Source organism: Cyanistes caeruleus, unplaced genomic scaffold (assembly GCF_971803275.1).
Source record: "Cyanistes caeruleus unplaced genomic scaffold, bCyaCae1.hap1.1 HAP1_SCAFFOLD_78, whole genome shotgun sequence".
Classification (NCBI taxonomy): Eukaryota; Metazoa; Chordata; class Aves; order Passeriformes; family Paridae; genus Cyanistes; species Cyanistes caeruleus.
Window position 1 is genome coordinate 805,265 of NW_028255889.1, and position 17,560 is coordinate 822,824.

At 53.2% G+C, this 17,560-nt stretch overlaps 3 protein-coding genes across 3 annotated transcripts in view; 2 read left to right on the top strand and 1 right to left on the bottom strand.

The window, feature by feature from the left end:
- Positions 1-17,560, top strand: part of LOC147646801 (uncharacterized) — a 442,845-nt gene that overhangs the window by 26,435 nt on the left and 398,850 nt on the right. The gene's annotated exons all lie outside the window — the stretch shown is intronic.
- On the bottom strand, positions 4,690-8,315 carry LOC147646805 (uncharacterized). Its single transcript, XM_086872902.1, has 3 exons — positions 8,203-8,315; positions 6,746-6,824; positions 4,690-6,559 (listed from the first exon to the last, which is right to left on the bottom strand). The coding sequence occupies exons 2-3, from the start codon at positions 6,795-6,797 to the stop codon at positions 5,553-5,555; spliced, it is 1,059 nt and encodes a 352-aa protein (XP_086729028.1). The 5' UTR covers positions 6,798-6,824; positions 8,203-8,315; the 3' UTR covers positions 4,690-5,552.
- LOC147646806 (uncharacterized) lies at positions 11,735-16,740 on the top strand. The gene is made up of 10 exons (XM_086872895.1): positions 11,735-11,800; positions 12,179-12,250; positions 12,453-12,524; positions 12,615-12,716; positions 13,169-13,276; positions 13,560-13,631; positions 14,235-14,333; positions 14,776-14,883; positions 15,504-15,678; positions 16,206-16,740. Exons 1-10 carry the CDS (start codon positions 11,743-11,745, stop codon positions 16,447-16,449), a joined length of 1,110 nt encoding a protein of 369 aa, XP_086729021.1. The 5' UTR covers positions 11,735-11,742; the 3' UTR covers positions 16,450-16,740.

Below are 17,560 nucleotides of genomic sequence, written 5' to 3' on the forward strand. Positions count from 1 at the left end.
CAGAGGGCTGGGTGCTGCCTGGGGAGCCGCGGTGCCGACCCGGCTCACAGCCCCAGTGGGCCAGGGTGAAACAGAGAAATTAGGAATTAGGAATCATTTATAAAAATTGCCTTGAGTAAAAGAAAGGGCTACAAAACCCGTGTGAAATGCTGACTGCTCCCCTAAGAGCAGGAAGAGAATAAAGACTGCAGGATGAGATAAAGAGCTAGAATACATAAACAGGATGCAAGCATAAATGCACCACAGGATGAGGGGGGTTCCTTGGATTCTTTTGGACCCCTAAGCCACAAGTTCAGCTGCAGGAAAATTGCTGACTTCAGACCCAAAGGCCTCCAGACGACCACCAGAGTGACCAACAAGGAGCAGTGTGCAGCTGCAAATAGGCGTGGAACTAATTTTAGTATGAAGCGGGAAAAGGCAGGGTTAGCAAATGAATATGTATTAGGTGTACTGTGTAACCCTGGTTTGTAGAGAATAAAAAGGGATAAACAAGTCTCCAAGGTGTGCATGCTTTTGGAGGAGATATCCCCCATGCACCTCAGCACTGAATAAATTCATACCTACTCTCATAACTACTCTGTGAGTTACAGAGGTTTTCTATCCGCATACCAAGGTCTCCATTGGCACCTGGCTCGGGGCCACGGGAGCCTGGAGAAGAACGTGTGCGGCCCAGGGAAGGGAGCGGTGTGTGCGGCGCAGGCTGGCGCCCCTGGGTGTGGCACTGGGCAGGGGCACGAATGCTGCTCTGAGCCCTGGGGCCCAGCCAGCACTGAAATCAGCAGGTGTGGCAGAGTCCCCACCAAGGCAGACCTGCCACCCCCCGAGCCCTGGCAGTGCTGGTGCCCATCTCCTGCCCCAGACACCTGTGCCCCTGAGGGGCTTCTGTGCCAGAGGGCAGCCAAAGCCCATGTGCATTGGGGGCTGGGCTCCTTCCTGCAGGAAGCTCCTGGAGCTACTGCTGGCCACTTGCTATCTGTCAGATGATGTTGCTCCTTCCTGGAATGAGGTTTTCCATGGAAGGGGTTTGCAGTAGCACAAAAACACCATCAGCTGCTGAGTTTCCTAGGATGGTTTGATTGTATGGAGGCACTGTCACATTTCAGTCTGATCTTCGGTCTGTTTTTCTGGGAGAAACATTAGCCCACTCTCTGATGTTCAAGGCTTCAGTTGCTGCCTGTCTGTCTGTGTGCAGCTGGTACAAGGCAGACATTCTCCCCAGACACAAAAAGTCCTGCCTGGACAATCACAGAGCTACATCTATTTTTAATTTTAACTTTTTAAAATTTTTCCAGAGCCTGCTGGCTGTGTTCAAGGTTTTCTCCCAATTTTCTCCCAGGTGCACATTCTCCAGAAATTGTGCTTTTACATCCTTTTGCATTTATTAAATTTACCTGCAATGACCAGTCAATCAAAACACTGGGAAAACATGAACATCAGGTTGAACCCAGGCAAAATACTTATCTCCCACATCTGAAGCCATGAACTGCCAAGTACTGTCCCTGCAGTCACACCCTGTCCCCTGTAAGTGTGCTGATGCCATTTCAAAGGGGTTGCAAATGAGAAGTTTTAATATTTTTGTAGTTTCCGCATTGGCATTAAAATCCTTGACTAGAAAAATCACATGTCAAAATTTCTAGGATTCTTCCATACCAAAGCTGTCATTTTCACCCTGGATTTTAGAGTGTCTGAACAGTCACACAAGGTTTTAGTATTAGACATTACAGAAAAAATCTTTGCTGTTTGGCTATATCTTTACATCAGCATGTAGTCCTGATGATTCCTTTAGGCAGGAGCAGCGAACACAAGAATGAGCCAAACAAGCTATTCCTGTGTTCTCATGTCCTGCACAGCAGTAACTGGGAATTCAAGAATGGATTCAGGAGGCAATGGGTGCACAGGGAACCACAAAGACTTTGGGATGCTGAAATGGACCAGCCTCGTGCCTGTGCCCAGGCTGCACCAGGCTGAGTCCAACTGGACAATCTAACAATGGTTGAATGGACACACCATGGGCCACTGGAGACTCCTGCTCCTAATTCTGTGAGCTACAATATTCATTTGTGATTCACCAGATGATTTTTTTATCTTTGCTTGAAATCCAGGAGAAGAAAAGGTCAACATGGAGAAGTGTTCTTCCAGTTCTAGTGACAGTTGTGTCTGCACACCACCTGTGCCCATGGCAGGGTGGTTGGAACTGGATGATGTTTATGATTCTTTGCAACACAAAGTGCTCTGGAATTCTGCGGTTCCCCAAGTGGAGAGCAAAACTGAGCTGTGTAAGTCCCTGCTTTTTTTCAGCACATGCTGCTTCTTCCATTGTTCTAAGCAAGTCCAGGGTTTAGTTTCAGAGCTGACGCCTCTGTCATTAAGATGCCTTCACAGAAGAGAGGGAGGACAGGTGTAGCACAAGGCTCGAACCCCATCAGTGTCTCTCTCTCACGATGGCACCAATGCCGCTGCCTTGGGACACCTGAGTGTGGAAGGCGAGCCCGCCCTCAAGCATGGCCATCCAAGTCAGTCACGGGCACAGGCTGCAGCTGAAGCTGCCCAGTGTTGCTGTGAGGCTGCAAGTGAAGAGAGCCATTGTGGCCAATTCTGCTGAAACCTTTTGCCAAACCAAAGGCAGCTGTGCCCACAGCCTCCCCGTTTGGCACCCGGCTGCTGCGGACGCCTCACTGTGCAGGTGCCGATGTTCGGGGTGCTGCTGTTCCTGTGCCCACTCTGCTGCTGTTTCTGTGGCTCCAGAGCCTCTTCAGCAGCAGCGACTCTGCAGCCCTGCTCAAGGAGACATCGCCACCCTCCCCATGGTGGCAGCAGCTCTGTGGGCCCCGAGCTCTGCGTCAGGGGGGCCTCGGTCACAGCACCGTGGCCTGGGCAGCCGTGAGGGCCTGGGCTGGTGGCCAGCCCTGCCTCTGCCCACTGCCCCTTCCTGGAGGCACCCAGTGGCCGTGGCCTGGCAGCACCCCCCTGCCCTCCATGTCCCCAGCCAGCCCAGCCTGGGCACCTTGGGCTGTCCCCACCCTCCTGGAGGGCTGGTGTCCCAGCCTCGAGGGCTTCTGCTGCAGGCCTGGGAGACATTTTGTGGAAGCACCGGAGCAGCCGGGTGTCAGGAACAAGGCGGCTGCCCGGGGGCTGCTTATGGCCTCTGACACCCAATTCCTCAGGTCTTCCCACCACCCCAGCCCCTCAGGGGCCTCCTGTCCCCTTGGAGCCTCCAGCCTCCACACATCCCCCTCACGCCTTCCCATGGTTTTGTCCCGTCTGGGCCTCCACAGCCCCTCATCCATTTACAGCCTCCCAGTGCCCTGTTCCCTCAGCGTCTCCCCCAGCCTGGCCCAGCAGCAGCGCTGCAGCCCCACAGGAGCTCCAGAGGAGCTGGATCAAGAGGCACCTGGGAGCCCTCAGCAACCCAGCCAGCACCACACAGGCAGCAGGACACAGATGGCGCTTCCTGGATGGGACAGGGCTTGTGCCTTCAGCAGAACCACCAAAGGCCAAGGGTTTCTGGCCATTTTCCCTGCACCACGGCATGCCCTGACAGGTTGCTGAGCACAAGCACCCATTTCCGTCTCTTCCCGTATGCCCTGCACACCCTGGGCAACAAAAGAAAGATCTTAGGACTCTGTGTATTATAACATATCCTGTATTTACTGTATGTATATTCCCTATGTAGGGAAATACTTTAATAGAGTAAAAGCATGATATTTTAGTAAAAGCCTGTCTGCACAACCCAGCTTTTAATTCAGGTGACAATATTAAAGGCAGTGTCGTTGAAATTCTCCTGGCACAGTGAGAATAAAGAAAAACAATGGCATGGTGTACATGCAAAAGAATGTAAACAATATGTGTTAACCGATAGTAGCTTGTTAAGCCCCGCGAACCCTGTCAGACCCTACAAAAGTGTGCTAAAGATAGAAATAAACGACGTTTGCTACACCTCTATGAGGACTCAGTGAACAGTCTGAACAGTTTTCCATTGGCCTATTGGACCAAAATGTTATATATTTCTGTGCGGAGAAGAAACTCTGACTTCCACAAGCTATGGCTGACTTGTTGCTCCTCTATTAATCTCATGCCTTGAGACTGATATCTTATCGAGCTACTTGAGCAATAAATCATCTCAAAGCATAGTGGCCTCATCCCTCATTTTTCATCTTGACACCAAAAGCACAGTGGAGATGTCTGGGGCCATTCATCATTTCTCTGCTCTCCAGCACTGAGGCAATGCACTCTGGCAACAGCTCTGAGCTCATGCCCATGGCAACCACTCCTGGCAATGGGGCTCCATGGAGCTGCTCTCAGGAACCCCCTAAGACTTGGGGAGTGCCCCAAAACCACCTCAGAAACATAAGATAACCCAAAATCTCTGCAGGAACGTGGAATATCCAAAAACTCACTCAGTAATGGGCTCCCCCTTTGTTCATTATCCCCAAACTTTGACTGTCTCATTGCAGACCCCACCCCACCTCCCCAGTCCCAATCCCAACCCATCCCATCCCTGCTGGACATCAAGACCCCCTTCCCAAGCCCTATTTCCCCCATTTCACACCTCCCAAACTCCATCACATCCATCCTGCCCCATCCAATGCCCATCTCACCCCTCCTGATCTGCATCCCACTTGGCCCAATCCCCTTCCAACCCCATTCCACCTGATGCCTTCAGAAGGCTGACCTAGAACAGAGCCGAGACAGAGTTAAGAATAAAGTTTATTATACGGCTTTAAAGGATACACCTTGGGCAGTACAAGAGCCTGGCCAAAAGTACACCCAAGATGGAGCAAAAATGGTCACAAAAATGGACAACTGATCACAAGGTCTCACATTTTTAGAAGTTGAGGTCCATCACCATACTTGGGTTCATGGTCCAATTACAGCTTCAGATGAAGAAGTACAGTCCTTCTTGTTTTCTCTCTTCAGTCCACCCTTGTTTATGCTTTTGGGCCTGAAACTTGTAACAAGTGCCCTTAGTATCAAGCTAGAAAATGAATTGTTTTGTCTACCTACTCTGTGAAGAGAACTCACCAACACTTAATATGAAGTTCAAAACTACAAACCTAGGCAGCACAGAATATGAAAAATATGAAAGCTAAAGCTTAAGGCATTACACCCTGAGAACCTGTGGAATCCAGTAATTGTGGGTGGGAATGAATATTTTTTGGGGGGCATTGAGTGGTTTTGAGGTGACAGATCAAACTCTCTCATCTCCTTGAGTGCCAAAAGATGGAGACAAATACACCAAATAACCCCCAAAACCCTCCCATGTACCTCCCTCAATTCCAGATCCCTTGAAGCACTAGTAAAAAGTGAGCTTTTAGATGCCTTTGATGAATCTGTTGATTGTTACTCCAATTTTGTAAATTTTAAAGGGATGAAGATGAATCAAAAGAATATTAGAGCCAAACCAAATCACCACCAGCTCACTGTCTTCCCAATGCAGATCACTGGGAACATGGGTCATCAGGGCTCTGTCCAGCGTGGGGCCTCTGATGGGGGATGGAGCTGGAGCAGCACATGAAGCTCTTCCTGCACTTGGGGCACTCACAGGGCTTCCCTTACTGGTGCCTCTGTTGGTGTCTGGTCAAGTTATAGCTCCTGGAGAAGCTCTTCCCACACTGGGGACACTCATAGGGCCTCTCCCCAGTGTGGATGCGCCGGTGCCTGAAGAGGTGGGAGCTTTCCTTGAAGCCCTTCCCGCACTCGGGGCAGCGGAAGGGCCTCTCATCCGTGTGAATCCGCTGGTGCTGGAGGAGACTGGAGCTGGTCTGAAACCTCTTCCCACACTCGGGACACTCGTAGGGCCTCTCCCCAGTGTGGATCATCTGGTGGATGATCAGTTGGGACCTACACCTGAAGGTCATCCCACATTCCCCACACTCATAGGGCCGTTCCCCAGTGTGGATGCGTTTGTGGGTAATGAGGCTGGAGCTCTGGCGGAAGCTCTTCCCACATTCCCCACACTCGAAGGGCCTCTCCCCAGTGTGGATGCGCCGGTGGTTGATGAGGTTGGAGTTGTACTTGAAGCCCTCCCCACAGTCGGGGCAGCGGAAGGGCCTCTCATCCGTGTGAATCCGCTGGTGCACGAGGAGATCTGAGCTCCTCCGAAACCTCTTCCCACACTCAGGACACTCGTAGGGCCTCACCCCCATGTGGATGTGATGATGGATGACGAGCTGGGAGTTGCAGCTGAAGCCCTTCCCACATTTCCCACACTCATAGGCCCATTCCCCAGTGTGGATCATCTGGTGGCAGATCAGGCTGTTGCTGTGGCTGAAGCTCTTCCCACACTCCAAGCACTTGTAGCGCTTCTCCCCATCCTGAAGCTGCTCATGGACCACCAGCTCAGAGCCCTGGCTTGATCTCTGGTCACCTTCCCGGCACAGGGTGGGTCTTTCCTCCTCAGAGCACCCTGGGATGGGTTTGGAGCCCCTCCTCCTGTGGGATCTCCGGGGCTTTTCCTCCCCATTGGATTCCTGCACTGTGGAGCTGCTCAAAACGGCCTCTTCCAGGAGGTTCTGCCCCAGGAATTTGTCCTCCCTGGTCTCCATCCTCAGCTCCTTGTCTGAGGGAGGAAGGACAAGGAGAGGATGGGATTTGCCTCCGTACCAGAGGGAAGGGGAAGGAGATCCCCCCAGTGCGTCCCCGGCAGGACGGTGTCGGCAGCGGGGTTGTCCTGCAGCCGGGGGCCAGGCTGGGCTGGGAGATGGAGCAGAAGAGAGGGGGAAAGGGGCACTGACTTCCTCCTCACCTGCCTGGGTGTCCTGGGGCATCTTCCTCTTCCTCGCAGCCTTCCTCTCCATCCAGCCAAGGTTTGGGATTGGGAAATCCTGGTATGGGTAAAATAGGGGAAGAGTACATTGAGTTTGAATGTCTCTCGCTCCAAAACCATCTCTAGAAGTCACCGGTCATCTGGGGCCCATAAAAACTTCCCAGACACCAAAATTCAGCCCTGAAATTGCCTCCCAGGAGCTCTCCATCTCTGGTCTCTCCCCTTTGGTGTTCAGGGGTTCCTCCCTGTCTCAGCTGCTGGGGGTTACACTTGCACTCAGGTTCCCCTGTCTGCTCAGTCCCTGCCCTTTTCAGGCTACTGGGAGTGCCAGGAATCCAAAAAGTTCCCCCTGTTTCCATCTCCTCATTTAGGGATGATGGGGCTTTTTGGATTCCCATGGCCCCTTCTCCCCTGATGCTCTGCTTTGGAGTGCAGGGGGTCCAAGGATTCCCCCCTGCTCCTCTCCAGGCTGTTGAGGGTCCTGTGAATTTGTGGTTCCTTCTCCTTTCTATGATCTTCCTTTGTCCCTCCTCTTCCATCCCTCCCCGTCCTCCCCCAGGAGCAGTGACACCCTCGGTGCCCCATTCCCAAACCCCTCACAGCCCACGGCAGGAGCGGGGATGGAGCTGGGACAGGTCGGGATGGGCAGCGTGGGGCTCTCCGCTGCTCCCACCCGCTGGGAGATTGGGAAAATTGGGGGCTGCAGATCCAACCTGAGGCTGGCTGGAGACCCTGGCTGGGGACTGCCAGCCCTTGGGGCTCCTCTGGGGAGATGCGGGAGGGGGGAACACAGAGAGGGCTGGGGGATCCCAGGAGTGGCAGCACTGGCAGGGACTGGTTTGTACTGGGATCATCCTGGGATTGTCCTGGCAGTGGCTGAGATTGCACTGGCTGTGTACTGACATCATACTGGGATGATACTGGGAGCAGCTGGGACCATGTCAGGAGAGACTGCGATCACACTGAGGGAGACAGATCTTACTGGGATCATACTGGGATGATACTGGCAGTGAGTAGGAGGCTGCAGGGGGCAATTGAGACCAGGTTGGGGGCAAATGTGATATACTGGGAGTGAATGGGATCGTGCTGAGGCTGACTGGGAGAGTTGAGATCAAATGGGATCATGCTGGAAGGAACTGGGAGAAACTGGGAATATGCCCTGCGCTCCCCAGAACCCCAGTATCGCCCCCCATATGTCCCATAAGTGTGCCCCAGACCATCCAAAATCCCCGAGTGCCCCCTCAGCGCCCGTTCAGGACCCCCCAAAACGTCCCCGGATCCCTGAATGCTCCCGACCCCACAGATGCCCCTTCCAGCCACTGCTGGGAATTCATCTCCTATCATCCCGGAACACGGTTCCACGCCCAAACCTCCTGCCGTGCCCCAGACCCCAAAGAGCCCGGTTACATCTCCCCAGGTTCCCCCCAAGTGCTCACGAGCCGTATACATTCGCCCGAGGACCTGCAGCTACGGCTCGTTCCCAGAAGTGCTCTCCAAGTGCTTCCCCACGCCGCCAAACGCGCCTTCCGAGCCACTTTCGGGACTACAGCTCCCATCATGCTCCGCGGCGCCCATAGAGCGCTATTCCTGCCATGACTCCATCTCCCGTCATGCCCCACGCCCCACCGGAACCTATTGGAGCTGCGCCTATAACTCCCATGATGCTCCGCGGCCCCATTAAACCGTATTATACCGGCGCCTACAACTCCCATCATCCACTGCGCCCCATAGATTCCCTGTTACAGCCCCCCAAGTGCTCGCCCGGGCCCCGAAGTGTCCCCAGATTCCCCTCCCTGACTTCCAAGCGCCCCCCTGGACGCTCAAGTGCTCCCCCAGACCCCGAATTGTCCCACAGAATCCCTAAGTGCCTACCCGACTCCCCCAAGTGTCCTCCAGACCACCAAGTTCTCTCTAAATTCCCTCCCCAGACACAAAACTGCCCCAAATGTTCCCCAGAAAAGTTTCCATGGACCCCAAAGTGGTCCCTTTTACCCTGTCTGAGAAAATTATTTAAAAATATGATCAAAGCACTAAAAGTAGGACAAATTAGCATAAATAGTGGTCAATTAATTAATGAAGGGAATTGTGGTACTTTGAACCAAGGACCGATAATGGTTTTTGTTCCTAAAATTGTATCAATTCTTTTGTATAAATATAAAAATTAGGTTCTAAAAACACAGAACAATATTGTTATAAAAAATAAAATTTTATTTTTTTTAATTAATTAGATTTTATTCATAAGGAAAAATTATAAAGACTAATGTTATTAATGTTTTGGGATGTCAGTCCCAGGTGGGCCATGTCAGACATGCTGAGGCTCGGGGTGAGGAGCAGGTTGTCCAAACAGGGGCAGCCTGCAAGGGATTCATTCTTCCCTGTGACCAGACTGCCTACGGAGACATTTAGCATCAGGATTGTAAAGAGTAAATCGTGACCTCCTGATCAGTACACAAAGATGATTACAGTTTGAACAGTAGAATGTTGTCACCGTAAGGTGCCTTCTTTGTTAATATAGCTCATATTGCGTCATGTTTTTTAAATACCAATGTTGTTGTACCAACCTTCTTTGTTAAAATATTGTTATAAATGAAATTAGAATTTTGACAACTAGGTCCCTTGGCTTAATGGCAGTTTAATTAAAAATGAATACAATTTACTAAACTGAATAGTAGTGTGGTATAAAAGAATATAGTTTAGTAAAATAATACAGTTTAATAAAAAATTAAAATTTATATATATAATCTACTAGTAATTAAGTATGATTAAAGCATAAGCAAAACCCACCAGGGTATGGAGGCTTCCCACCCTGCCTCACATTCAAAACAAAGCACTTCAAGATAAACGCATAAACTGTATGCTTATACATATTCATTAATGTTTCCTGTAAGTTTCCTCCTGTTTCTGAGTTTTCTGACTTTACATCATTTTTCATCACGGCACATGCCTCACTTGTTGTTAGGAGGTCTTCAGTCTTCTTTTGGTGGTCTTTTGGCGAAGGCTTCTCCTCTTCCTCATTGTCCTTTGGATAACCTTACAGGCTTGCGCGTGCGTACTAAGCGTTGTGTTATCTTAGTCTACTAATTAGCCTTATGTTTACTAATCTTTAGGCCCAATGCCTAAATTTGTTCTAATTTTGGTCCATCTCAAGGCCATTTTGGTCTTGAGACACCATTTATCTTCTAAACTACATCCTGTACCTTAACTTTGACATGTAACATCTGCAAAGGGGTACATCTGCTTTGTAACACTAATTCTTGATTGTTTCTAATAATAACTTTAATAACAGTTACAATTTAGTTAGCACAAACCAATTCCATTTATTACAACTGTAAATACCCCTTATAACCTTTTTATTGGTTTCCATGCTAACGGCCTTGCTTTCTTCCTTGCTATGGATAAACTTGTATTTTGTCAATTTCTTCTTTTGCTGCCTCAATTGTTTGGCCTGCAGATCAGTTGCTAAGCCCATCCACATTCAGCTCTTAGTCTTCAGAGGGAAACTGTGAGCACAGTGAGAATCTCCCAGTGTGCAAGAGGGTCCCTGTGTGCCAGCTGCAGCTGGGGCCTCAGCCATCTCCTCTCTCAACAGGTTCCCCTCTGCAGCTTCACAGGAAAGGCCAAACACCTCCCTCAGGGACACCTGCACCACACATTTCACATCTCCATGCCCATACGTGATGTCCCTGTCACAGCTGCGTTACCAGCTTGCTGCTGTGCAGATGCTGCCACCACCCAAAGCAAGGCCCTGTGTCCCTGAAGGGACCCACCCTGCTCTGTGGCCTGGACTGAAGGTGGGTCCCTCCTGCCAGGGCAGGGCCTGACACAGCTCTTCTGTTCCAATAAAGAGATGGAGCTGTCACCCCAGTGTCTGGCTGGTACCACCAGCAAAGCCCACACAGCACCAGCCCTGGCTGAGCTCCATGTCCAGGAGCAGGCAGGGCTGACCACGGTGTGGGCAGGCAGGAGCCAGGCAGGGGCTGCTGTGACCAGCGGCGGGGCCCCGAGGGGCTGGGGGAGTCTGTGTTGAGTGTCCCTGGGCTGAGGGCACATTTCCTTCAGTGGCATCACCTGGGCCTGGACCTCCTCCAGTGCCATGCCCAGGAAAAGAGGGAACCATCAAGAGCATCTCCTGGGACAGAACATGACCAGCAATGTCAGCAGGCAAAACCAAGGTTTTGTTTAGCAATGACCCTTTGATGAAGTCAAAGATTTACAATCAGTCCAGTACAGTTTGGAGTACAGATGGGAGTACACTCGGGGGGTACAGCCAAGGCCATGAGGTCACAGCAGTCTCTGGGGTGACAGCAGGCTGAGGTGACAGCAGGCTCTGAGGTCACAGAGGTCCCAGAGCCCCGTGGTTGCACAGCACCACAAGGACCAAGCAGTCAGTCCCTGACCACGACTGTTGTGGCAGCAGCGGCGGCGGCAGCAGCGGTGCTGACATTGGGACAGCGGTGTCAGGACAGTGGTGGCAGCAAGAGCTGCAGGACTGGCAGTGGGCAAGGCACCATGGCCTTTGCTCTGTGCCTCTTCCTCCTGCTCCTCCTGGCAGTGGCCCTGCCTGACAGGGCTGCCCAGGCTGCTCCGTGGCGAGCACGGCGAGCAGGTGAGCCCACGGCCTGGCTTCCCTTTCCTGAGACAGCACTTCCTTCTCCCTGGGAAGCGTTGGGGATGGTTTTCCCCAGGGCTTGAGGGAGGGTTTCCTCTGTAGGAGGGAGAGAGTCCCCAGAGCCCCTGGGCTGGTCCTGCTGCCTCTCCAGGGATGTTGCATGGGGCCTGCAAAGAGGGTGGAGAGTGACCAGAGCCAGCCTAGAGCTCCCCAGGCCCCTCTGCAGGTTTGGCCATGTCCATTGACATCTGGCTCCCACGGCATTACCCAAACCCCTTGCAGTGCCCAGTTCACTAAGGCAGAAGGGCATCCCAGCTCACCATGGAATGATTCTGATCTGTGCTCCCTTCTAGACTGGGATCGTGACATGGGGCATCTGGAAGCCCTAAGACATGACGGTTTGAGACCCATGGAGAATGCTGGAGGCAAGTTCTCAATGTCCCTTTCCGCACAGAATAATCAGTGTCCAAGTGGCAAGAACTTACGTGCCACTTCACTTAAGAATCTGAAGGTTGATGGATTCTGGAAACATCGCTCTACTCCATTCTTGAGCCCTGAGTGATCCCACAACATTACTGTCAGTGGGAGGAATGAGTATTTAGCTGTTAATCTCTTGCCATGTGCAATGCCAGTGTCACCTTCCGTGTGCTCTGTGCAGCCACAGAGAAGAGCAGAGAGGGATGGGGCCGGGCCCAGGGCTGTGCCCCGGGACTGTGCCTCGTGTGGCTCCTTTGCCAGCCCCAGGGAGCCTGAGGATCTCCTACAGAGCCACGGGAGCTCTTCTGTCCTGCCTTTCTTTGCAGCCAAGCCTCTTGGTGAAGGTGATCTGGCTTCCCAACCCACATCCAGGACTGAGGCTCTGGGAGATGGTGAGGGTAGGTCAAGGCCTTTCCCCCTGGGAGAGCTGCCAGCTCAGAGCCCAAATCGCAGCCAGGGCAGCATCGCTGCAGGTGCCAGGACAGAGCTGTGCACGTGTGTGCCCTCGCCCTGCATGATCCCCTCACCACTCCTGTGGCTCAGTGCTGCCTGTGCAGATCAGCAGACATGACAGAAGCTTCTGTGGCTGTTGAGTTACAGGTGTGTCTGCAGGGAGGACTTTCCAGGCTCCTGGGCTGGATGCTGCACGCAAGCCCAGCTCCCGTCGCAGGGGTGAGTATTGTGTCCTTGCTGATCCCACAAGCTGAACCCTGATTTTGTAGGATCCATTCCTGGGACATGGATATATATTTTTTTAATTAGGTCCTCCAAGAGGAAAGAACAAAGCTACAGGACACTGGAAACCCCATGAGCCATCCAATACCATGCAGCAAATGCTGAAGGAAATGCTGCAGGGAGGACAAGGTGGGTCCATGTCCCTCAGCCTTCTCCTGACACTCAGAAGCCGGGGGCTTTCTCTGCACATCTGGACATGCCATGCCCGGCACAGCAGGAAGGGATCCATGTCAGCCTTGCTGCCCCACTGCTGCTTTCATGGCCTGCAGGGCTGTTTCCCAGCCTGGCCTGGCTGCAGCTTCTTCCCAGCCTCTGCAGGAAGGCATTTGGCATCAGCTGACAGAGAACCCAAATTGCAGCATGGGCCATGCACACCCTGAGATCCCCTGCAATTTCCTGGTCTTAGGGTAGATCAGGTTCTGGGGCTGTTTGGAAGAGGGAGAGCTCTGGCCAATCCCATAAGTTTATATGATTTCCTAATCCTTATCTTTGACCTCGACTAGTATTGCATCATGATGATACCACTTCCCTGAAAGGGGAATGGTTCCATCCAATCCAGTTATCACTTTTCCTTTCTCCAGAGATGAACCCAAAGGCTGTGCTGAAGGCAGCGTTTCCCGGAGGAAGCAGTGGCTCATGGGCAGCCTCTGCTGCAGGAAGGGAGGCCATGCCAGGCACAGCCCCAGGAGGTAATTGCTGTGCCTCTGGGCCTGAGCCCTGCTGAGGCTTGAGCTGTAAATCTCTGCTGCTTGGCAGTGCCTGCCTTTCAGGGATGTTGCACAGAGCATGGAAAAGGTGTTGAGAGTGTCCAGGGCCAGCCCAGAGCTGCCCAGGCCCCTCTGCAGCTTTGGCCATGTCCATTGACATGTGGCTCCCATGGCCTTCCCCGACCCCCTTGCAGTGCCCAGTTCCCTAAGGCAGAAGGGGATCCCAGCTCACCATGGAATGATTCTGATCTGTGCTTCTTTCTAGATTGGGATCGTGACATGGAGCATCTGAAAGCCCTGGCACATAATGGTTTGAGACCCATGGAGAATGCTGGAGGCAAGTTCTCAATGTCCATTTCTGCACAGAATTATCAGTGTGAGTGTAGCAAGAGCTCACTCTCATGCCATTTCCCTTAAGAATCTGAAGGTTGATGTATTCTGGAAACTTTGCTCTGCTCCCTTCTGGAGCCCTGAGTGATCCCACAGCATTGCTGTCAGTGGGAGGAATGAGTATTTAGCTGTCAATCTCCTCCTATGTGCAATGCCAGTGTCACCTTCCGTGTGCTCTGTGCAGCCACAGAGAAGAGCAAAGAGGAAGGGGCCGGGCTCAGGGCTGTGCCCCAGGGCTGTGCCTCGTGTGGTTCCTTTGCCAGCCCCAGGGAGCCTGAGCTGCTCCCACTGCTGCTGCCAAGCCCTGGCCCTGCCTGGGGCTCAGTTCAGAGCTGCTGGCAGCTCCAGGGAGGCCTTTCTCCCCTGACTGCCATGCAAGGGGCTCCTTCCATCCCACTGTGGGGATACTGCAGGCACATGGTCCCCCTGCTCCTGTTCCTGCTCCTGAGTGGAAGGCAGAGAGGAGGGAGTGCCTTGGAGGGCACCAGTCACCCAGGTGCACTCACTGCCACTCTGGACTGAAGGAGAAATGGAACTACTTTCCATTAAGGTCCTCCAAGATGGAAGAACAAAGAGATAGAAGACAAGAAATCCCTGGAGGCATCCCAACTTCTGGACAAGATGCTGAGTGATCTGGAGAGACGCCGTGGTGGGTTCATGTCCCTCAGCCTCCTCCTGACACTCAGCAGCCAGGGGCACATCTGGACACGCCGTGCCTGGCACAGCAGGAAGGGATCCATGGCAGCCTTGCTGCCCCGCTGCTGCTTTCATGGCCTGCAGGGCTGTTTCCCAGCCTGGCCTGGCTGCAGCTTCTCCCCAGTCCCTGTAGGAAGGCATTTGGCATCAGCTGACAGGGAGCCCAAACTGCAGCATGGGCCATGCACACCCTGAGATCCCCTGCAATTTCTGTCTTGGGCTAGATCAGGTGTAGGGACTGTTTGGAGGAGGGAGGGCCCTGGCCCAGCCACAATAACCTGGATATTTTCCTGACCTTTATCCATGACTTTGACAAGTATTGCCTCCTGAAGATACCACCTCCCCTAATGGTGAACAGTTCTATCTTATCCAGCTGTCCTTTTTCCTTTCTCAAGTGCTGGAGCAGATGTTTGTGCAGATGATGGCATATGCTAGAGGAAGGAATGGCCCTGTGCCATCTCCTGATGCAGGAAAGGAGGAGATGCCAAGCCCAGGCACAGGAGGTAATTGCTGTGCTGGGCTCTCCCTCGGCAGGGCTGTGTGCCAGCAGCTCTTCCCTCAGGGCCTGCATGGCCCGGCAGCAGCCAAAGCTGGAGGTGCCGCGGCTTCCAGGCCTCTGGAGCTCGTTCCCAGCCCCTGGGAATCGGGACTTGTGCACCAACATCTCTCCCCCAGCAGCTGCTCCTGGAGCTGGCCCTAAGCATCCAGAGGCCCAAGACACAGGAGCAGCCCCGAGTGGGAGCCCTGCCGTGAGCCCAGGGCCACAGCCAGCCCTGGCTCCCAACTGGGCAGGGGATGCACTGGCCCCTTACAGGGCCTGGCTCTGTCCCCTTGGGCTGGGGGAGCTGTCACAGAGCAGGGAGGGTCAGGGGTGGCAGTGGCTGCTCAGGGATGGGTTTGGCCTGTGTCCCTGGAAGGAGCCACTGCCCAAGCAGCTGTGCTGTCCCAGGCTCTGCTCTCGGCCTTCTGGGCTTTGTTGGGTGGCACAGCCTGTGCCAAGGGGTGGCAAGGTGCCTGCAGGCCCCAGCTCTGGGGAAACAGAGAATGTCCTGGCCATATCCAGTGTGCTGCCAGCTCAGCAATGGAGCACAGCACAGGCTCACGCTGCCCATTGCTCCCACAGATGCGCTTGGCAAGTCCAATATAAATGCTGAGAATCCACCGAGCACCCCAAGAGTGTTCTGCCCGCAGGATGTGCGCAAGTCCTGCATGATAGGCACAGCAGTGACACTGTTCACAGTGCCACTTTCCATGGTCCTGTGCTATGTTGGATTCCAGTGGTGGAAGGACAAGAAACGGTAAGTTGTTGTTCATCTCCACCCTCCAGCTTCTTGAAAGGCTGCTCATAGTCAGGAAACATTCCCAGTGAGGCTGCTGTGCACTTGTGGGTAGTCAGTTGTTGCCCAAATAACTCTGCTGAGAGTTCTGCTGCTGCCCAGGCCTTTCATTGGCCTCTTAATTGCTGGGCCTTGTCCTGGGGAGCCCGCTGGGGCTGCAGCCAGTGCTGGCTCCCACTGAGGCTGCCTGGCCAAGAGCAGCCCCAGGAGCAGCAGGCAGAGGCAAAGCAAGGTGGGCAGGAGAAAGAGCGGGGACGAGATTGCTCTTGAAAGGCAGAGGTGCTCTGGGGCCCGCTCCTGGCCAGGGACCCTGCCCAGAGCCATCCCCTGCTCGCCGGGGCCTTGAGGGGCAGCTGTCCAGCTGGGCCAAGCTGTGCCAGCAGCTCCAGCCGTGCTGGGGAGCCTTGGCCGCTCTGGGCCCTGCTGTGCAGGAGGGTCCCTGAGTGCCCATGGCAGCTGGGGGCCTCAGCCACCTCCTCTCTCCACAGTCACCCTGCTGCAGCTCCAGCATACCAGCCAAGGAGGTGTGACTCTCCCTTGCCCCCAGGGAGCCCAGAGATTGCCTCGTTCATCAGCTCTCAGATGTGGCCTCAGAAGCAGGAGTCGACCTGGAAAGAAGAGCACCAGCACTTCATGCCTCCCCCACGGCCCCCCAGCCCGGCTGTGAAGAGGAAGCCCCCTGAGATCCCCCCACCTCCTCCCCTCCCGAGCCAGCCACCCTGGTCCAGCTAGGACTGAAAGTGGGACAGCCATGGCAGGGCTTGGGCCACCAGCAGCTTGGGGCATCTGCTCTTGGCTACAAATAACACATTACCTGTGGGTAACAGCCAGAGGCACTGGTCCTACTCTTTTACCTTCAGTGGGAAGGGCTGAAGATTCTTCCCATGCCCTGCCTTATCCCTTTTGATTTTCATACAGCTGGGTGCTGGCTGAACCTTTACAAAGAACATTATTTACACTTCATATTTTAACCCACCTATCAAGCAAAAAAAAAATAAAAGTTTTTTTTCAGTTTAGACTTCAGTTTTAGTGTGGTTGGGCCACTCAAATTTTGAGCAATTAATTTTCCATGGTGCCTCTTCCCTTTTCCTTCCTATCTACCAAAAGTTCATCTGGACATGAAAATCAACAGAATTACTGAGATTCACCTCAAAGCCCAGAGGAGAATCTCACACAAAATATTCTCCCTGTATACTGCACAACAAGAAATATTCAGAGGAAAATACCGTGGCAGCTGAGGCTCCTGGAACTCCCAGAATCCTGAGCCTGCAGAAGAGGCAAACAACCCTGGCAGTGGCTGAGGGGAATTCTCCTCAGACTCCTCAGAAAGTGTGTTGCTTCAGGAGGGGAAAGCTTTTAAACCTTTGCCTTACCTTCCTCCTGTGCTAAAATGTAAGGCTCCTCCTGAGAAAATACTGAGCTACAAACAATTCTCCATTCCTCAATAAAGCTGCAAAACCAAATGTGGTCAGAAATTTCCCATCAAAGCCCATTTGCAGAGAAACCCCACCATACGTGAGGAAATATTTATTAGCATTTCAGTTCACTCAAAAGATTGCCCCTTTTTTTTCCCAGAGAGAATATTAGAACCATTTGCTCTTGACAGGACTCCTTGGATGGCCCCCAGACCTGGCTCCTCACCACGCCCTGCCCGAGGTGTTCATGCAGCCAGGCAGCACCACCTGACTTTGCCACCCTTTTCAGGCCTTGGGCACAGCTGGTGCCACGGTCCCCTCTGGTGCCACAGTCCCCTCTGGTGCCACAATCCCCTGTGGTGCCACAATCCCCTCTGGTGCCACGGTCCCCTCTGGTGCCACAGTCCCCTCTGGTGCCACAATCCCCT

Coding starts and splice junctions, on each gene's coding strand:
- LOC147646805 (XM_086872902.1), bottom strand. CDS start 6,797: ATGGAGAGGAAGGCTGCGAGGAAGAGGAAGATGCCCCAGGACACCCAG. Junction 6,560..6,745: donor GCCCCAGGACACCCAGGCAG/GTGAGGAGGAAG, acceptor TTCCTCCCTCAG/ACAAGGAGCTGAGGATGGAG.
- LOC147646806 (XM_086872895.1), top strand. CDS start 11,743: ATGGGGCATCTGGAAGCCCTAAGACATGACGGTTTGAGACCCATGGAG. Junction 13,632..14,234: donor ACCCATGGAGAATGCTGGAG/GCAAGTTCTCAA, acceptor CTTTCCATTAAG/GTCCTCCAAGATGGAAGAAC. Junction 14,334..14,775: donor TGATCTGGAGAGACGCCGTG/GTGGGTTCATGT, acceptor TCCTTTCTCAAG/TGCTGGAGCAGATGTTTGTG.